At 37.3% G+C, this 13760-nt stretch overlaps 1 protein-coding gene across 1 annotated transcript in view; it reads left to right on the plus strand.

Annotated features, from left to right (window-relative positions):
* TMEM131 (transmembrane protein 131) overlaps window positions 1-13760 on the plus strand; it is a 96668-nt gene that overhangs the window by 61655 nt on the left and 21253 nt on the right. Inside the window, exons 19-28 of the mRNA XM_021412604.1 lie at window positions 796-882; window positions 6131-6283; window positions 6430-6505; window positions 6605-6722; window positions 8583-8721; window positions 8836-8945; window positions 9326-9392; window positions 10357-10508; window positions 12203-12345; window positions 13420-13606. Coding sequence (XP_021268279.1) covers window positions 796-882; window positions 6131-6283; window positions 6430-6505; window positions 6605-6722; window positions 8583-8721; window positions 8836-8945; window positions 9326-9392; window positions 10357-10508; window positions 12203-12345; window positions 13420-13606 — 1232 coding nt within the window. The remainder of the gene's footprint in view (window positions 1-795; window positions 883-6130; window positions 6284-6429; window positions 6506-6604; window positions 6723-8582; window positions 8722-8835; window positions 8946-9325; window positions 9393-10356; window positions 10509-12202; window positions 12346-13419; window positions 13607-13760) is intronic.

A 13760-nucleotide genomic window follows, 5' to 3' on the forward strand; every position in this document is an offset into this window, starting at 1 on the left:
AGAAGAGTGATGTTATAATATATAATACAATCCATATTTAATATTTTTGTATTGTAACTTTCACCTTGAGTGATACATGTAGAAGAAAATATGATGTTTATGAAGTCAGGAAATTATAGAGCTTGTTGTGCGATTCTGATGCAGAAAATAGGAAACTCCTGATTTCTGACAGGTAACTGAGACCTTAAACTTTTTAGTATGTCCATACATGTAAGTGGCTCTCCAATTTTACAACTGGAAGCCTTTTGTTTTCTTATTTCCCTACAAGTTATTGTACTTGTATTGTTATAAAGCTAACAGTTGTTAGAGCACCATACACAGTAAGGATTATTGCCATTGCTTCTGCACTCCTTTTAAGTCTATTTTTGTTTCGAGGTCTTATCATGACTTTTGATGTTTAACTTTGCTATATCCTCTTCCCTATTAGTAATTAATAGTAATCTTAAATGCATCATCCTCTTGCTTTCCAAGAGAGTAAGTCTCTCTCAGGTGAGACCAGTATAATGCCCCATTGCAAAGCTTTTATTTTAACTTTGCTTTTGTGTTCCATGTAGAATGAAGCTAAGTATGACTGAGCAAAGGTTTACTTCCTGACAGTATGGAGTAACTGTTTGAGTACGATGATGAGTTGAAATCTTAATTCATGGTTGCACATTTAAACTGTGTGCATAAGACTAGGCTACATTAATTGTAGAATTTCAGGTTTTTGTTAATCCATGCGAATAAATGCAGAAGAAACACTTGAAAGCTGGAAGTAACATTTTTTTTCCTTAACTCACTTGTTCTTTCTTTCAGATTTTAACTATACCAGTGAAGGCAGTGATTGCTGTAGGCTCACTGACTTGCTCCCCAAAACATGTATTTCTTCCACCTTCTTTTCCGGTAAGATAGTTAGGTCACAGTATTAAACCTTATTGAGCTGTTTTTTATTTGCCTGTCATCTTCGAGAGAAACCTCTGTCTTAAATTGTTATGTGTTAAGTTGCTGGAGAGATTGTATTATTTCATTTGTTACTTTTTTCCTCGCACGTCCCAAGCATGGTTTATCACCATTTCTCCTCTACTGCCCACTTACGTGGGACCTTTGAATACTGGTATGATCCTAAGCATGATTCTTCGCAGCTTCATTCTAACGTAACTGTGTTTACATAGTTATTACCAATTCGTGCACGTTAGCGTAAGGAGTAAGACACAAGTCATTGCATAAATGCATTTTTCAAACTTCTGATGTGTAAAGCCAAAGATGACAAAGTCAGCTAATGAACTGAAGCTTCAGTATAAAAAGTTTTGGATCTCTGTGAAGCATTACTGTGTTGTTGTGTTCTGCATTGAAAGTAGATAGTCTTTGAGGGTATATGGTGGAGTACATCAACAGGGAAGCAAGAAAGTTGTGAGAGTCCGCAGCTCTCTGCAAAAATATGCAAAGGTTGTTTTCTTTCCTGCTCCTGCACTAGTGTTTATTCAGCGACAGCTGAAGGCAGCTTCTTTGCTCAACTGTGCACCAATCTATTAACCGGATAATGCTTCTCTTTCTTGTGTGACGTTCAGTCGGGCCATGGAAACATGGGCAATCAAGGCATATTGACTTTGCAATTGGTATTTCATCAAAGTCTGAGATTCATGTGGCTTTCTGATGAGTGTGGAATGTAATACAATGGAAAATCAGGAGAGAAATGGTAGACTGGAAAAAAAAAAAAAGGTAGAAAAGGAGAGATGGGGATGGCAAGATAGAAATACTACTGTGGCAGTTTTCTGAAATGATAAAGCCATCTTCAATATATTTTGAAAAAGCAGCTGTCCAATAAGGGATCGGTTCTCCAGTGTTTTTGCTAGTGATTACTGTGCAGGCTTGGGAAAAATGTAAAGAAATACTTGACATGAGAGTGTGTCATGCTAGAGTAACAAAATAATGTCCCTCCTAGAGATGGATGTTCTGGATCTGAGTAGTTTATATATCGAAATTGTCTTTGTAACGTCTTCTAGAAAGCTGTCACTGGTGGGTTGTTTTTTGCAGGTTGGTTTGCCATCAGTGTCTTATAAAAAGCACCTTCCTGAACAGACTGCGCACATCTATGCTGTACAAATACTTGAAGCAATGCCTGGCTTGGTGCTTATTTGGCAGGCATCTCTTATCACTTACATTACTTGTCTACATGAACACGTTCTGTTTCATGCTTAGTTTAGCTTAGACAGAATATTTCAGAGCTGCCTTCTGTGTGTAACCACTCTGTCACAGCACTGTACTTGGTCGCAAAGTTTTTTTTCCAGCTTCTCTTAGTGGGATAAGGGTCTAGATTTCTTCTGGCCCACTTCTTAATTCCCTGGGGGCCCTGAGCATTTTTACATTAATTATTACTTCATTATTTATTCTTACTGTTTATTTTATCTGATGATAATGACTCTTGTCTTCCTTCTTCCTGCGAGGAAGTTACTCCAGGACTGTAGTTAGGATGGCTGCAAATATTCCTGCATTTTGCAGCCCATCGTTATTCCTTGTAACTTTGTAACCATTTATTCCATATCAGCCCTGTCCTTGATCCTAATTAGTTCCCACCCCTTTTTTAGCTCTTGACATTGGTGTAGAGCAGTGTATGTGCTATGGCTTGTTAGTAGGTTAAAAACAAACAAAAAGGTATTTTCTTGTTTTCTCCTGCTTTACATACTGTGTATCTTTAATCTTCCATGTGTAGCAGTCTCTTTTCTTAATGAGTAATCACAAATGTACCATGTCATCTGAGTGAAGTTTTACCACATTCCTTAGAGGTCTTAGTTATCTTTAGTGAGAATACCTCAGTTTATGCATGTTGGCAGAAATGATTTTGTTTCCTTATCTGTCCTATCTAGTCTTAACGTGTTGTGGGATCAATGACCGTATACAGACCATCATTCTCTCTACCTGCTTTGCCTTTTCAAACAGAGAGGCTTAAGCCTTTAAAATAAATTTCTTACTAGATTCGAAATTCACGATCTTAAGTTGACAATTATTGAATTCAGCCTATTTTCCCTACTCAAGGTCAGCAGATCCATCTGTATGCTGTATTGATCTTCCTCTGATTCTGAAAGCGCCTCTTAACTTTGCAGGATCAAACTTGTCTCTTTTTATACCTCTTGGTACCAAAGCAATGAATATTCTAGGAATATTTATTCCTAGACTAATCTTCAGTAAACTATGCACTAATTATTTCACCCTGATTTTTTTTCATTCATAGAGCTCCGGCTGTTCTCTCCTTGTCTTGCAATAGCTGCTTAGTATCTTTTGCTGATCTTACAGTTTGTGTATTCTTAAACAGTATTTTTTCACTGGCACTTCTGATGAGTGCTTTACCTTATGTCCAGTAGATAAATGATCATTTCTTGAAAAAATAATGCAGTAGGACTCATCAGAGGAGAACAGGCCAGTCAACAGGACTTCAGCAAATCTTTGCCACGTTTGTCCCATGCACCATTCCATCTCCCTCTTACTCTGCTTCACAAATTTTTCTGAAGTCTTGTGTTACTCTCAAGGTCAGGTTGTCACTCCTGAAGTTGCATGGATCATTTATTATTTTCTATCTTTAGAATCTATGTTTCCTGTTTTACTGTACAGCTTTACCATTACCGGGATATTTATTGCACTGACTACTATAGCTGTAACTTCATCCATGAACTGCTCCATAAGTCTTCAATAAACAGAAAACTTAATGGTTCGTTTCCTTTTCTTTCACTTAAATATAAAGCAGTTTCTGTTCTGTGTCCTAGTTTATATCTCCTATTTCCTGTCAAGGTCATTGTGCCTCTTGAATACCGCAATAAAATATTTTGTTAAATTTTGGTCCGTAAGGGAGCAATTTTTAAAAATCTGCTATTCTTCTAACTGGAATATCTAAGCTTCTAGGTGCATCTTGATATAATCCCACATTCTTCATCACCTTGACTTTATTTTGTGCAGGTTTTCTTTTGTTTTGTTTTGGAAAGTGTTATTGGTTCTTGTAGTACCTGCATTTCTCAGCCTCGAAGAGGTAGTGTCATTGCTGGCCATCATTTTCTTTCATCCTGGGACTGCTGTAATTTTTAGTGGCTTCATTTTCTTCTCTAGTATTTTTTTTTCACGCGTTAATTCAGGGGACTTTTGAGCTACTGTATTTTATTTGGGAGTATGAATTTGTAGAGCATTATCACTACAGACAAAATTCTAAACTGTTGTCTGTGTTCAAACCTCAAGCTTCTTAGAGCCTCTGGCTTCAGCAACTACTTCTGTTTGAACACTTAGCTCTTTCGGTATTTGAGAACACTGAAAGCAGACTTGCTTTTCTTTTTTTCTTGGTTTTATTTTAACTAAACTTGTGATTACTGAATTCATGATCTTGTTGGATCTAGTTGTTCAGTAATGCCTCCACTGCTTAAGAGAATAAGCCTAAAATAGCATTGGTTCTTCTTGTTCCAATTTACAGTAGAGAAATCCGACTGCTATAACATCCAGGAATAACGAGGCACTACAATTTTAGTAACACTTGTTTTTCACTTCATACCTAGGATGTAATTCTCCTGCAGCTGCCCGGTTCCCAGTGCTGTCTGTTTGTGATTTTAGTGTATTTGCACCTAAGTGTGATTGCTGGTGTACTGTAAAAATCTGTCTGCAATACACTACTGGTGCATACAGGCCTTCTGATGATCACTGTCTTGACTTAAGCACTTTTTCTGTGCTGACTTGTACTTTGTAATGACACCGTTAGCTTATAGTGCCACCTGTCCTAACCTTCTACCCCAGATGAAGGTTTTTTGAGAAACTGTGCTAAGGATCTTTTTAACCCAATTTTTTAAAAAATCTTTTTTTATTAATGAGTGATAGTTTTCTTCCCTTATCTGCTCTTCAATATTTTAAAGCTACATGGGGATCTTACTAAAATACTTTTCATTTGTTCTGCAGAGTTTTATGAACCTTTATCTTGCCCAAATGGTGAAGACTGGTTACCCAGCTTTATGTAGGTGAAGCACAGACACAGTCATTTCTACTTCCTGTTCAGTTTAACAGGACTGTACTGTTTACAGAATTACTCTTGCAGCTTCTTTCCCTTTGCAGTTGGTGCTATTTAAGACTGTTTTGCTAAGTGACTGTTTCCTGAGGCTGCAGTTAAATTTTGAGCCTGCGAAGTTCATCTCTCCACTTGTGATTTTTCTTTAAAAATAAAAAAAATGAGAGGAAGTATTGATTTAAGGGGAACATTAAAACCTGTTTGTTAGAAGATAGTCCTAGGATTTTAAGTCTGCTTGCATGTATCTCTTTTATATGGGTCTGAAATCTTGTCACCAATCCTGACTAGCCTTTCACTTCTTTTCATTTATTGTTTGCCATATCCTTGTCAGGGCAGGGTGTTGAGATAAGGTGAAAGGCATGCCTACGGAGTCATAGCATTACAAGTGAGATCAAACTGGAGTGAGCTTTGAAAGTGGGGGGGGGGGAAGAGGGGGAAGGGAGAGCTTGAGTACTGCAACCATTTTGGTTGTGACACATAATTAAACCATATGTTCTCTACTTAAAAGATAAAATGTAAAGGTATGATGTGGGGGGAAGCGCACTGTTTTCAACTTACTTTTTTCTTTGTGGTCTTTTCAAGGTAGTTTGATTGCCTGGTGCCGTCATTTCAATGGGAGGGGAAGGGAGGGTTACGCTTATGTTGTAAATGTTCTCTATCACCTGATGTGTTGATAATCTGAGCTTCACTCAACTGCTCCTTTAAGATAATTTCTAAACAGTTGTAACTATTTTCTAAAGCTGTTACAAGAAGATTGTTTGTCTTTTATATCTGGAGGCTGATAAAACTGAAGCTTTCTCTTGCCTTTCCCCCTCTGCCTCTCTTAAAACGTGATTTGATTAAGCAGAAATGTCCTAGCTGTCCAAAAACCTTAAGGTGTATTTCTTTTGAAAGAGAGATGAACCATGTTTGGAAACAGATGGAGGTAGAAATCAAATTCATGGAAACCTACCTTGAAGTGTTTAAAAAACAAAAGCATTTTTTAGGATAGCATTGTTAAAATTTCAGTTGAAAAATTAAACTGCTGTAGCATTTTTTCCAGTCTGCATAAGTAAATAAATACATGTGGTAGGGAAAATGCATGCTATGCATCATTCTTCACCCTTTTTTTTTTTTAAGGGGAAAGTAGTTCACCAGAGCCTGAACATTATGAACTCCTTCTCTCAGAAAGTGAAAATACAGCACATACGTTCCCTGTCTGAAGATGTAAGGTTTTATTATAAGCGACTGAGAAGTAATAAAGAAGATTTAGAGTCAGGAAAAAAATCAAAGGTTTGTTTTTGTCTACTTCTACAAGTTGTCATATTCTTTCCATTTTATTGTATGTGTGATTGTGATCATCAGAAATCTTCCTTCTTTCTTTGGTCTTTGCATTTACTGTGCAGTTTCTTAATTGGTCTGCTCTTACTGTTTTGCAGATTGCAAATATTTATTTTGATCCTGGTTTACAGTGTGGGGATCATTGTTACGTAGGATTGCCTTTTCTGTCTAAATGTAAGTAACTAGCTTTTTTATGAAAATTACAAGTAATTGTTTTCCCCTTAAGCAATGATTTTACACGAAGGATTTAAAAATACATTATGTTTTTTAAAGCGGAATCCAAAGTTCAGCACAGCGTAGCAATGCAAGAAGATATGTGGGATTCTGACTGGGATTTGCATGAGAACTTGTTCAAAGCATGGACAGAAATAAAGGAGAACTCAAGCCATAGGTAAGTCTTCTATGCCTGTTACTTCCGCAGGCCATGTGGTATTATAAAACGTAGATTTTTTAAAAAATATATATATTGTAGTGCTTTTTGAGAGAGAGCAAAAAAACAGCTACTTGGTGTTCTCTGCAAAACCTTTCAAGAGAAAATTTAAAAAGTTAAAAATTCTACCACTAATAACTTCTTCAAGTCAATCACAGCCTTAGTAGTTACTATTGACTGGAGCATACTGTAGCTCTGTAAGGGATGGCAAGAGCAGGACAGTCTCTGTTCTGCAAATCTTTTCTAAGACAGGTTATATTGTACACAGTATCCCTGCTTAATCTCTTTTAAAGTAGTAAGCTTGACATCCCTCTTTGTATTTTGTAAGATTTTCTGTTGCTGCTATTCTGAAATTATTGTATTTCAGTGAATAATCAAGTTGTCTGATACTTCTCCTTGAGTGATGCTAACTAGAAAGTGATTAATGGTTTCTATCTAATATCTAAAGGCTTCTGTATACCTTTTTAAACATCCACTTTCACATACGTAAACTGATTAAGCTTCAAGAGATGTTTGCTTTAACAGCAAGTGATGTGTCTTTTGTGATGATAGCATCCAGGCTGATTTCAAAAAAGATGTGCATATTTGCAGAGAGACAAAATAATTGTAAGTAGCTTCTTTGTTATAATGCTGAATTTTTAACAACTCCTGAATAAATTTGTTGTAAACTGAATTTTCTACAAGAATGAAGGAAAACGTTGTTTAAAAACTACTTCAGCCTGAACAGCAGTTATGGGGAATGTATGATACTTTTTAAAGAGAGTTAAAATTAACCAGCTAGGCAAAGGAGAGCCTGCTCCTTCAGAATAGATTCTGACTTGGATATTTAGATTTAGATGCTCTCCAAAATACTTCTCTGGGTTTTAAATTTAACATTTGGTCTCTTTTGCTGACTGGAGAACTCAGTAGTTAGTCATGTTTCAGCTTGTGGTGGAGAGCTCATGGAGTAACCAAGGAATCAAGTCTGTTGTACAGGTTGGCTAATGGCAAAGAACTTCATTCGCTCATGGAAATAATAACGTGACCTAATTTTAGATTTCATTTAGATTTGTTATTGTGAGTATAGGCACGTATTCCGTTGCATCTATTACACCTAATATACATCAGATTTACTCTATATTCCACGTGCAATACAGTTTGGATGCACAGTATGTTTTTGACGTAGTGGATATCTGGATGTTGCTTTATAAACAGAGTGTAGTAGGACTGATGGTTTTCCTTTTTATTGTTCATACTTCTGCAGATTGTTATAGTTAATCATCATTACAATAATCTCAGAATAGCAGCATTACATAATCTCAGACTTAAAATATTTGTGGGGTTATTTTTGTTTAATGATCTGAATCATGATCAGATTCTCAAAATTTGTTTCTGCAGTAGTAAGAGGTAGGTGCTTTCTAAGAAAACAGCAGAAGTTGTCTCAGTGTCCAAAGAACTGTGGTTTAATAGAAATACTGAAAGACTGGTGATACAGCACGTAAGTCCTATTGTGTTTTATGGTCACCTTATCCATAAATACACTCTAATAGAATTTAGAATGGATGGATGTTGACAACAATATTTATATAATGAGCATCTTTTTGAATTTTTCAGTTGCTCTCCTAGAACATGTTTTGGGGGTCTCTGTTGCAGTTTCTGTTAGTGTTAAATATAGGCAGATCTCAGTGTTGTTTTTTTAATAAGTTAAACATAATGTACATCATCTCAAACTAATGCTGTTTTCAGGGTGCTTTTAAGCACTCCGCGTTTTCCAGGATTGTTTTTATCCAGGCTTTTGCCACTTTACTCTTGTGAAGTAAGTTTTATAACTATTTTTTCCAGACTGAATGCAGTATTTGAAGTGGACACAGATCTTCAGAAGGATGTTCAGTTGAAAGTTACCGCAGAAATGGCCTGGCCTTCCGTACTTAGTTCACCACGCCAGTTGAGCTTCCCACTCACCAATACTAACAGCTCATCAGTGAGTTATTTTGTTGATAGCATCAGTGTTTGGTTTAGGGATTGTATTTTAAATAGCTTCTTCTAGTTACGGTTAACCAAATGTAAACTTCACAAACATTGTGTTTCTGATTAGGAAGAAGAAATTTTTCTAGAAAATCCAGCTGATGTTCCTGTGTACGTTCAGTTCCTTCCTGTAGCCTTATATTCTAACCCATCCACATTTGCTGATAAAATGCTAGAACGGTAAGTATTGTTTTAGAGTACGTAGGGCATTTTTGCTCTACAGCAAAATGCATTTTACAGAAATTGCATGCGGTGTGTTGGTAGTTATTGTTGTCCATTTCTAGAACTTCAGTCATTAGCCCAGCTGGGAATTGAATCTAAACTGCTTCACGCTGAACATACAACTGAATTTATGCTGAGTTAAAAATGTGCTTACATTTTTTCCTTAACTTGTAGTAATGAGAGAAAAAAAAAAAAAGAAAGCCAAGTGATCCTGTCAGCTGTGTATTGTTTGAGTCCTGCCATAAGTTCTTGATTTGTGCTAAAGTGTGTAATAAGCGCAAATAGATTGTTTTCTTCATGAATGGGGGGGAAAAAAAAACACTGCATGTTTGTTTCAGGTTTAATTTGAGTAAGCCAGCGGATTTCAGTCTGAGGACTCTAGAATTCCAGGTCTTCAGAAATTGTGTAAGTATTTCATTGCATTCTTTAGATACAGTTTTAACGTTTAAGAAGAGTTCAGTCATGCATGTATTAAATTTTGGGAATTAGGGATCAAAAAATATGATACTTCTGTTGGATAGTCTTAGTGAAGTAGGAAAAGTATTTCAAATGTAACAGTTACATTTTAATTTCCACTATATACTTACGTTACAATAGAAATGCAGAAGTTGCAGAAAAACTATTGATGCATTCTTATTCGTTCTGTTACTGATCTGAGGGTTGTTTTATCAGTGTTGTGGTTTGTAGCTCTAAAGTTAGCAAAGTACTGAATTTTCCATTGCTTTGTTCTTTATTTAAAATCTTTTTAAGTTTTGTGTACAGGCTTAACTATGCATATTTTCAGGGCATGTGACAATTCTGATCACTTCCTTTTCTCATCCAATATGTATGCACTTCCACTCCATTTACAATCAGTTTTAGATTAGCAATTTGATGCTTGCATTGCATCTAAAGGATAACTAAGCAAAATGCACTTTTTTTTCAATAGGCCTTCTATTTTAAGTTTGGTTTTTCCCCCTTTTTTTCTTCTTTACTCTGGAAAAGCAGTATTCTAAAAAATGTTTCTGTAATGGTAGAAAATGTTGCATAATGGTTTAATGCTATTTTAGTGTTAAAAATATACATTTAAAAACTTCAGAACTCCTTTTTTGTATTAGAGCTTTATGAATCCAAATGTGTATAGCTTAGCTGCATTCTGTCTTGCTGTGTTTATTCTGCTTGTCAGATGATTTACTTATAAATAGGGAATTTATTGTGCTAGAAGTCTGTTTCTGGCTAAAACAAGCCAATGGAATATGCTGTTCATCTGTTGTTGTAAGACACTTCTCTAGAACGCAAGCAATTTTCTACGTAAACATACATTTTATCAAATATATGTTAAAAATTCCTATTTTTGAAACTATTACTTTGTTTTCCCTACTCTGTTAAGGTCCAGCCACAACAGAGCCCTGTTGGACTTACAAAAGGCCTGGCTCGTCATTCAGTTCTAAGCCTAATGTTAAAACCTGGGGAGAGAAAGTCGGTCAAAGTACAGTTCACTCCAGTTCTTAACAAAACTGTTTCATCGTTAATTGTTATCAGGTAGGGTAGATATTTCTGAAATGAGTTTGAATTTCTGTTATGTCGTTATTTACATGTATGGTCATACTTGCTGTCAGTCAGAAACTCGCTTTTACAAGGGTAATTACAGAATCATATGTCAGAAGAAACCACAATTACTTTTAAAGTAAATCTGTTTTACAGTAGTTAAGCTGGATTCAGTACATATTTGCTAATATAAATATATAATCCGTATACTTGGACTCATTTCCTTAAATACGCTCTGTACTGCTTTGAAAGCATAGAATCATAGAATCATAGACTGGCCTGGGTTGAAAAGGACCATAATGATCATCTAGTTTCAACCCCCCCCTGATGTATGCAGGGCTGCCAAGCACTAAACCAGGCTGCCCAGAGCCACGTCCAGCCTTGCCTTGAATGCCTCAAGGGTTGGGGCATCCACAACCTCCTTGGGCAACCTGTTCCAGTGCATCAGCACCCTCTGTGTGAAAAACTTCCTCCTAATATCTAACCTAAACCTCCCCTGTCTTAGTTTAAAACCATTTCCCCTTGTCCTATCACTATCTACCCTCGTAAACAGTCGTACCCCCTCTTGTTTATATGCTCCCTTCAAGTATTGGAAGGCCACAATGAGGTCTCCCCAGAGCCTTCTCTTCTCCAAGCTATACAAGCCCAGTTCCCTCAGCCTTTCTTCATAGGAGAGGTGCTCCAGCCCTCTGATCATCTTGGTGGCCCTCCTCTGAACCCATTCCAAGAGTTCCACGTCTTTCTTGTGCTGGGGGCCCCAGGCCTGGACACAGTACTCCAGATGGGGCCTCACAAGAGCCGAGCAGAGGGGGACAATCCCCTCCCTCTCCCTGCTGACCACTCCTCTTTTAATGCAGACCAGAACATAGTTGGCCTTCGGGGCTGCCAGCACACACTGCTGGCCCATGTCCAGCTTCTCGTCCACCAGGACTCCCAAGTCCTTCTCCATAGGGCTACTCTCAAGTAGAGCTTCCCCTAGTCTGTATAAGTACCTGGGATTGCCCTGGCCCGAGTGCAGCACCCTGCATTTGGCCTTGCTGAAACTCATTAGGTTCACCTGGGCCCACTTTTCCAGCCTGTCCAGGTCCCTCTGGATAGCTTCCCTTCCCTCCAATGTATCGGCTGCACTGCTCAGCTTGGTGAGGCTGCACTCGATGCCATAATCTATGTCATTGATTAAGATGCTGAAGAGCACCAGTCCTATGACCGACCCCTGAGGGACACCACTTGTGACAGGCCTCCACCCTGACACAGAACAATTAATCACAACCCTCTGGCTGCATCCAGCCAACCAGTTCTTAATCCACCGAAAGTAAGAAGTAAAAAGAGTAGAGTATCTAGTTACAGGTACCATTTGCAAGATAAAGCTGCTATTTCAGTCTTGCCTGTAAAGAGCTCTGTTTGCATAAATATTTACTTTTTCTACAATGTGATACTTTAATATGATAATGAAATATAAACTATAAGTAATTTATCATTATTACTTCCCTGCTATGTTGTGCTTTCTTAGGCTTTAGTCTTGCAAGCACTCTGTTTATGACAACTGGCACTACTTCCTTCTGTACTGTTAGGAGTTATCTGGGCTGGGATATAACTTCATATTCTCTAGAGAAGTTTGCAGGAGCAATAAACTGCATAATTCTTTCATGAATATTTCCAAACCCCTCTCTCTTTTTTTTTAAATACAGAAATAATTTGACTGTAATAGATGCCATAATGGTACAAGGACAGGGGACGACTGAGAGCTTGAAGGTTGCAGGCAAACCTCCTGGTCTTGGAAGTTCTTTGCGCTTTAAAATCACAGAAGCACTATTAAAAGACTGTTCAGAAAGTGAGTACTTTGTGAACTGCTTTGTTGAAGAGAAAATAAAGGACATTTTAAGCGTGCAACTTAAAACGTGTATGTGTGGAAACATTTTTCCCTCTTCTAGGGCGTCACAGTTTTTTTTCCTTTAAATACATTAATATTACTTATTAATTTAGGCAGAAAATGGTATATTTGATCTTTTAACTTTTAATATGAAAATTAGGAAAACTGAAAAGTCCCTTGTCCAGTAAAATGCAAGATGCAGGAGGTGAAAATTCAAGTAAACTACTAGAATGAGGTATAACTCCCGAATGTTATCAAAAAGACATCATGGTTTCTATCTGTTTTGTGGTTTTGGCTTTTTTTCCCCTGACGCTCTGAATCTGCGTATGGCCAGCAGGGAAAAACGAAGGATATGTTCTTTGAAAAGTAAGCTCAGGCAAATTCTGTTCTGGGATCAGAGGCTTCCTGCTCCATGCCCCAGGCTTGCTTCTGAGAGGAGGGCCAGAGGGTACCTGTATTTCTAAAAGATCTAGCAAAAGAGGTTTGGTTTTCATGTGGTATTAGACTGCATTACTATTTAGCAGATTTCCATATGTAATATATTAATTACTATCTGAGATCTTACTTTTTTTTTGAGGAATGAGTAAGAAAATTTCAAGTAAAGCTTAGTCATACCTCTTTACATGTTGTGATTTAGCATTTGGGGTTTTTTTTGCTAATGTAGCAATAGATTTTACCCTTAAGGCTCAAAAAGATAACTTCTCATTCTGCAAGTGCTGGGACTTGTCACTGAATACCACTACTCTAAGCAGTGCGTCACGGAACTTTAAAACTGAGATGATTTTTGTTAGGCAGTAGTGCTGTCAGACTTTGGGCTTTTCATTTCTTTCCCTGATCAGCTGGAGTGGTCTAGAACAATGCAAGTGTACAACAGTCTGGCAGCAGAAACCTGTTCCTGCAGGTTATGTAAGGTTTCTGTGGGCCTTGCCAGTTCTTTTTCCTGATGTGATACTGACAGAACTCCCTTCTGCTGTTGATGTACATAGTGAAGAACATCATTTTAGCACAGCACTAATTACTTTCCTCTGTTTCCAGAAATGAAATACAAAGAACCAAATTTCACGCTCAGAAGAACGTTTAAAGTGGAAAACACGGGGCAGCTGCAGATTAACGTGAAAACTATGGAAATCAGTGGCTATACATGTGAAGGATACGGATTTAAAGTAGTTAACTGTCAAGAGTTTGCACTAAGTGTCAATGCCTCTAAAGACATAGTCATATTGTAAGTGTTTTTTTCTTGCATCTGAATGGAGCTGTACATGAGGAATTTGGTATACCTGATTATATTTTCAAAGGCAGTGAATATTGGCTAAATTCTGAGGGTTTTTACTTAAGCTTTGAGTGTTTTGGTATTTTTAATGCAGCTTAAAGCATAA

Source organism: Numida meleagris, chromosome 1, assembly GCF_002078875.1.
Source record: "Numida meleagris isolate 19003 breed g44 Domestic line chromosome 1, NumMel1.0, whole genome shotgun sequence".
Lineage (NCBI taxonomy): Eukaryota > Metazoa > Chordata > Aves > Galliformes > Numididae > Numida > Numida meleagris.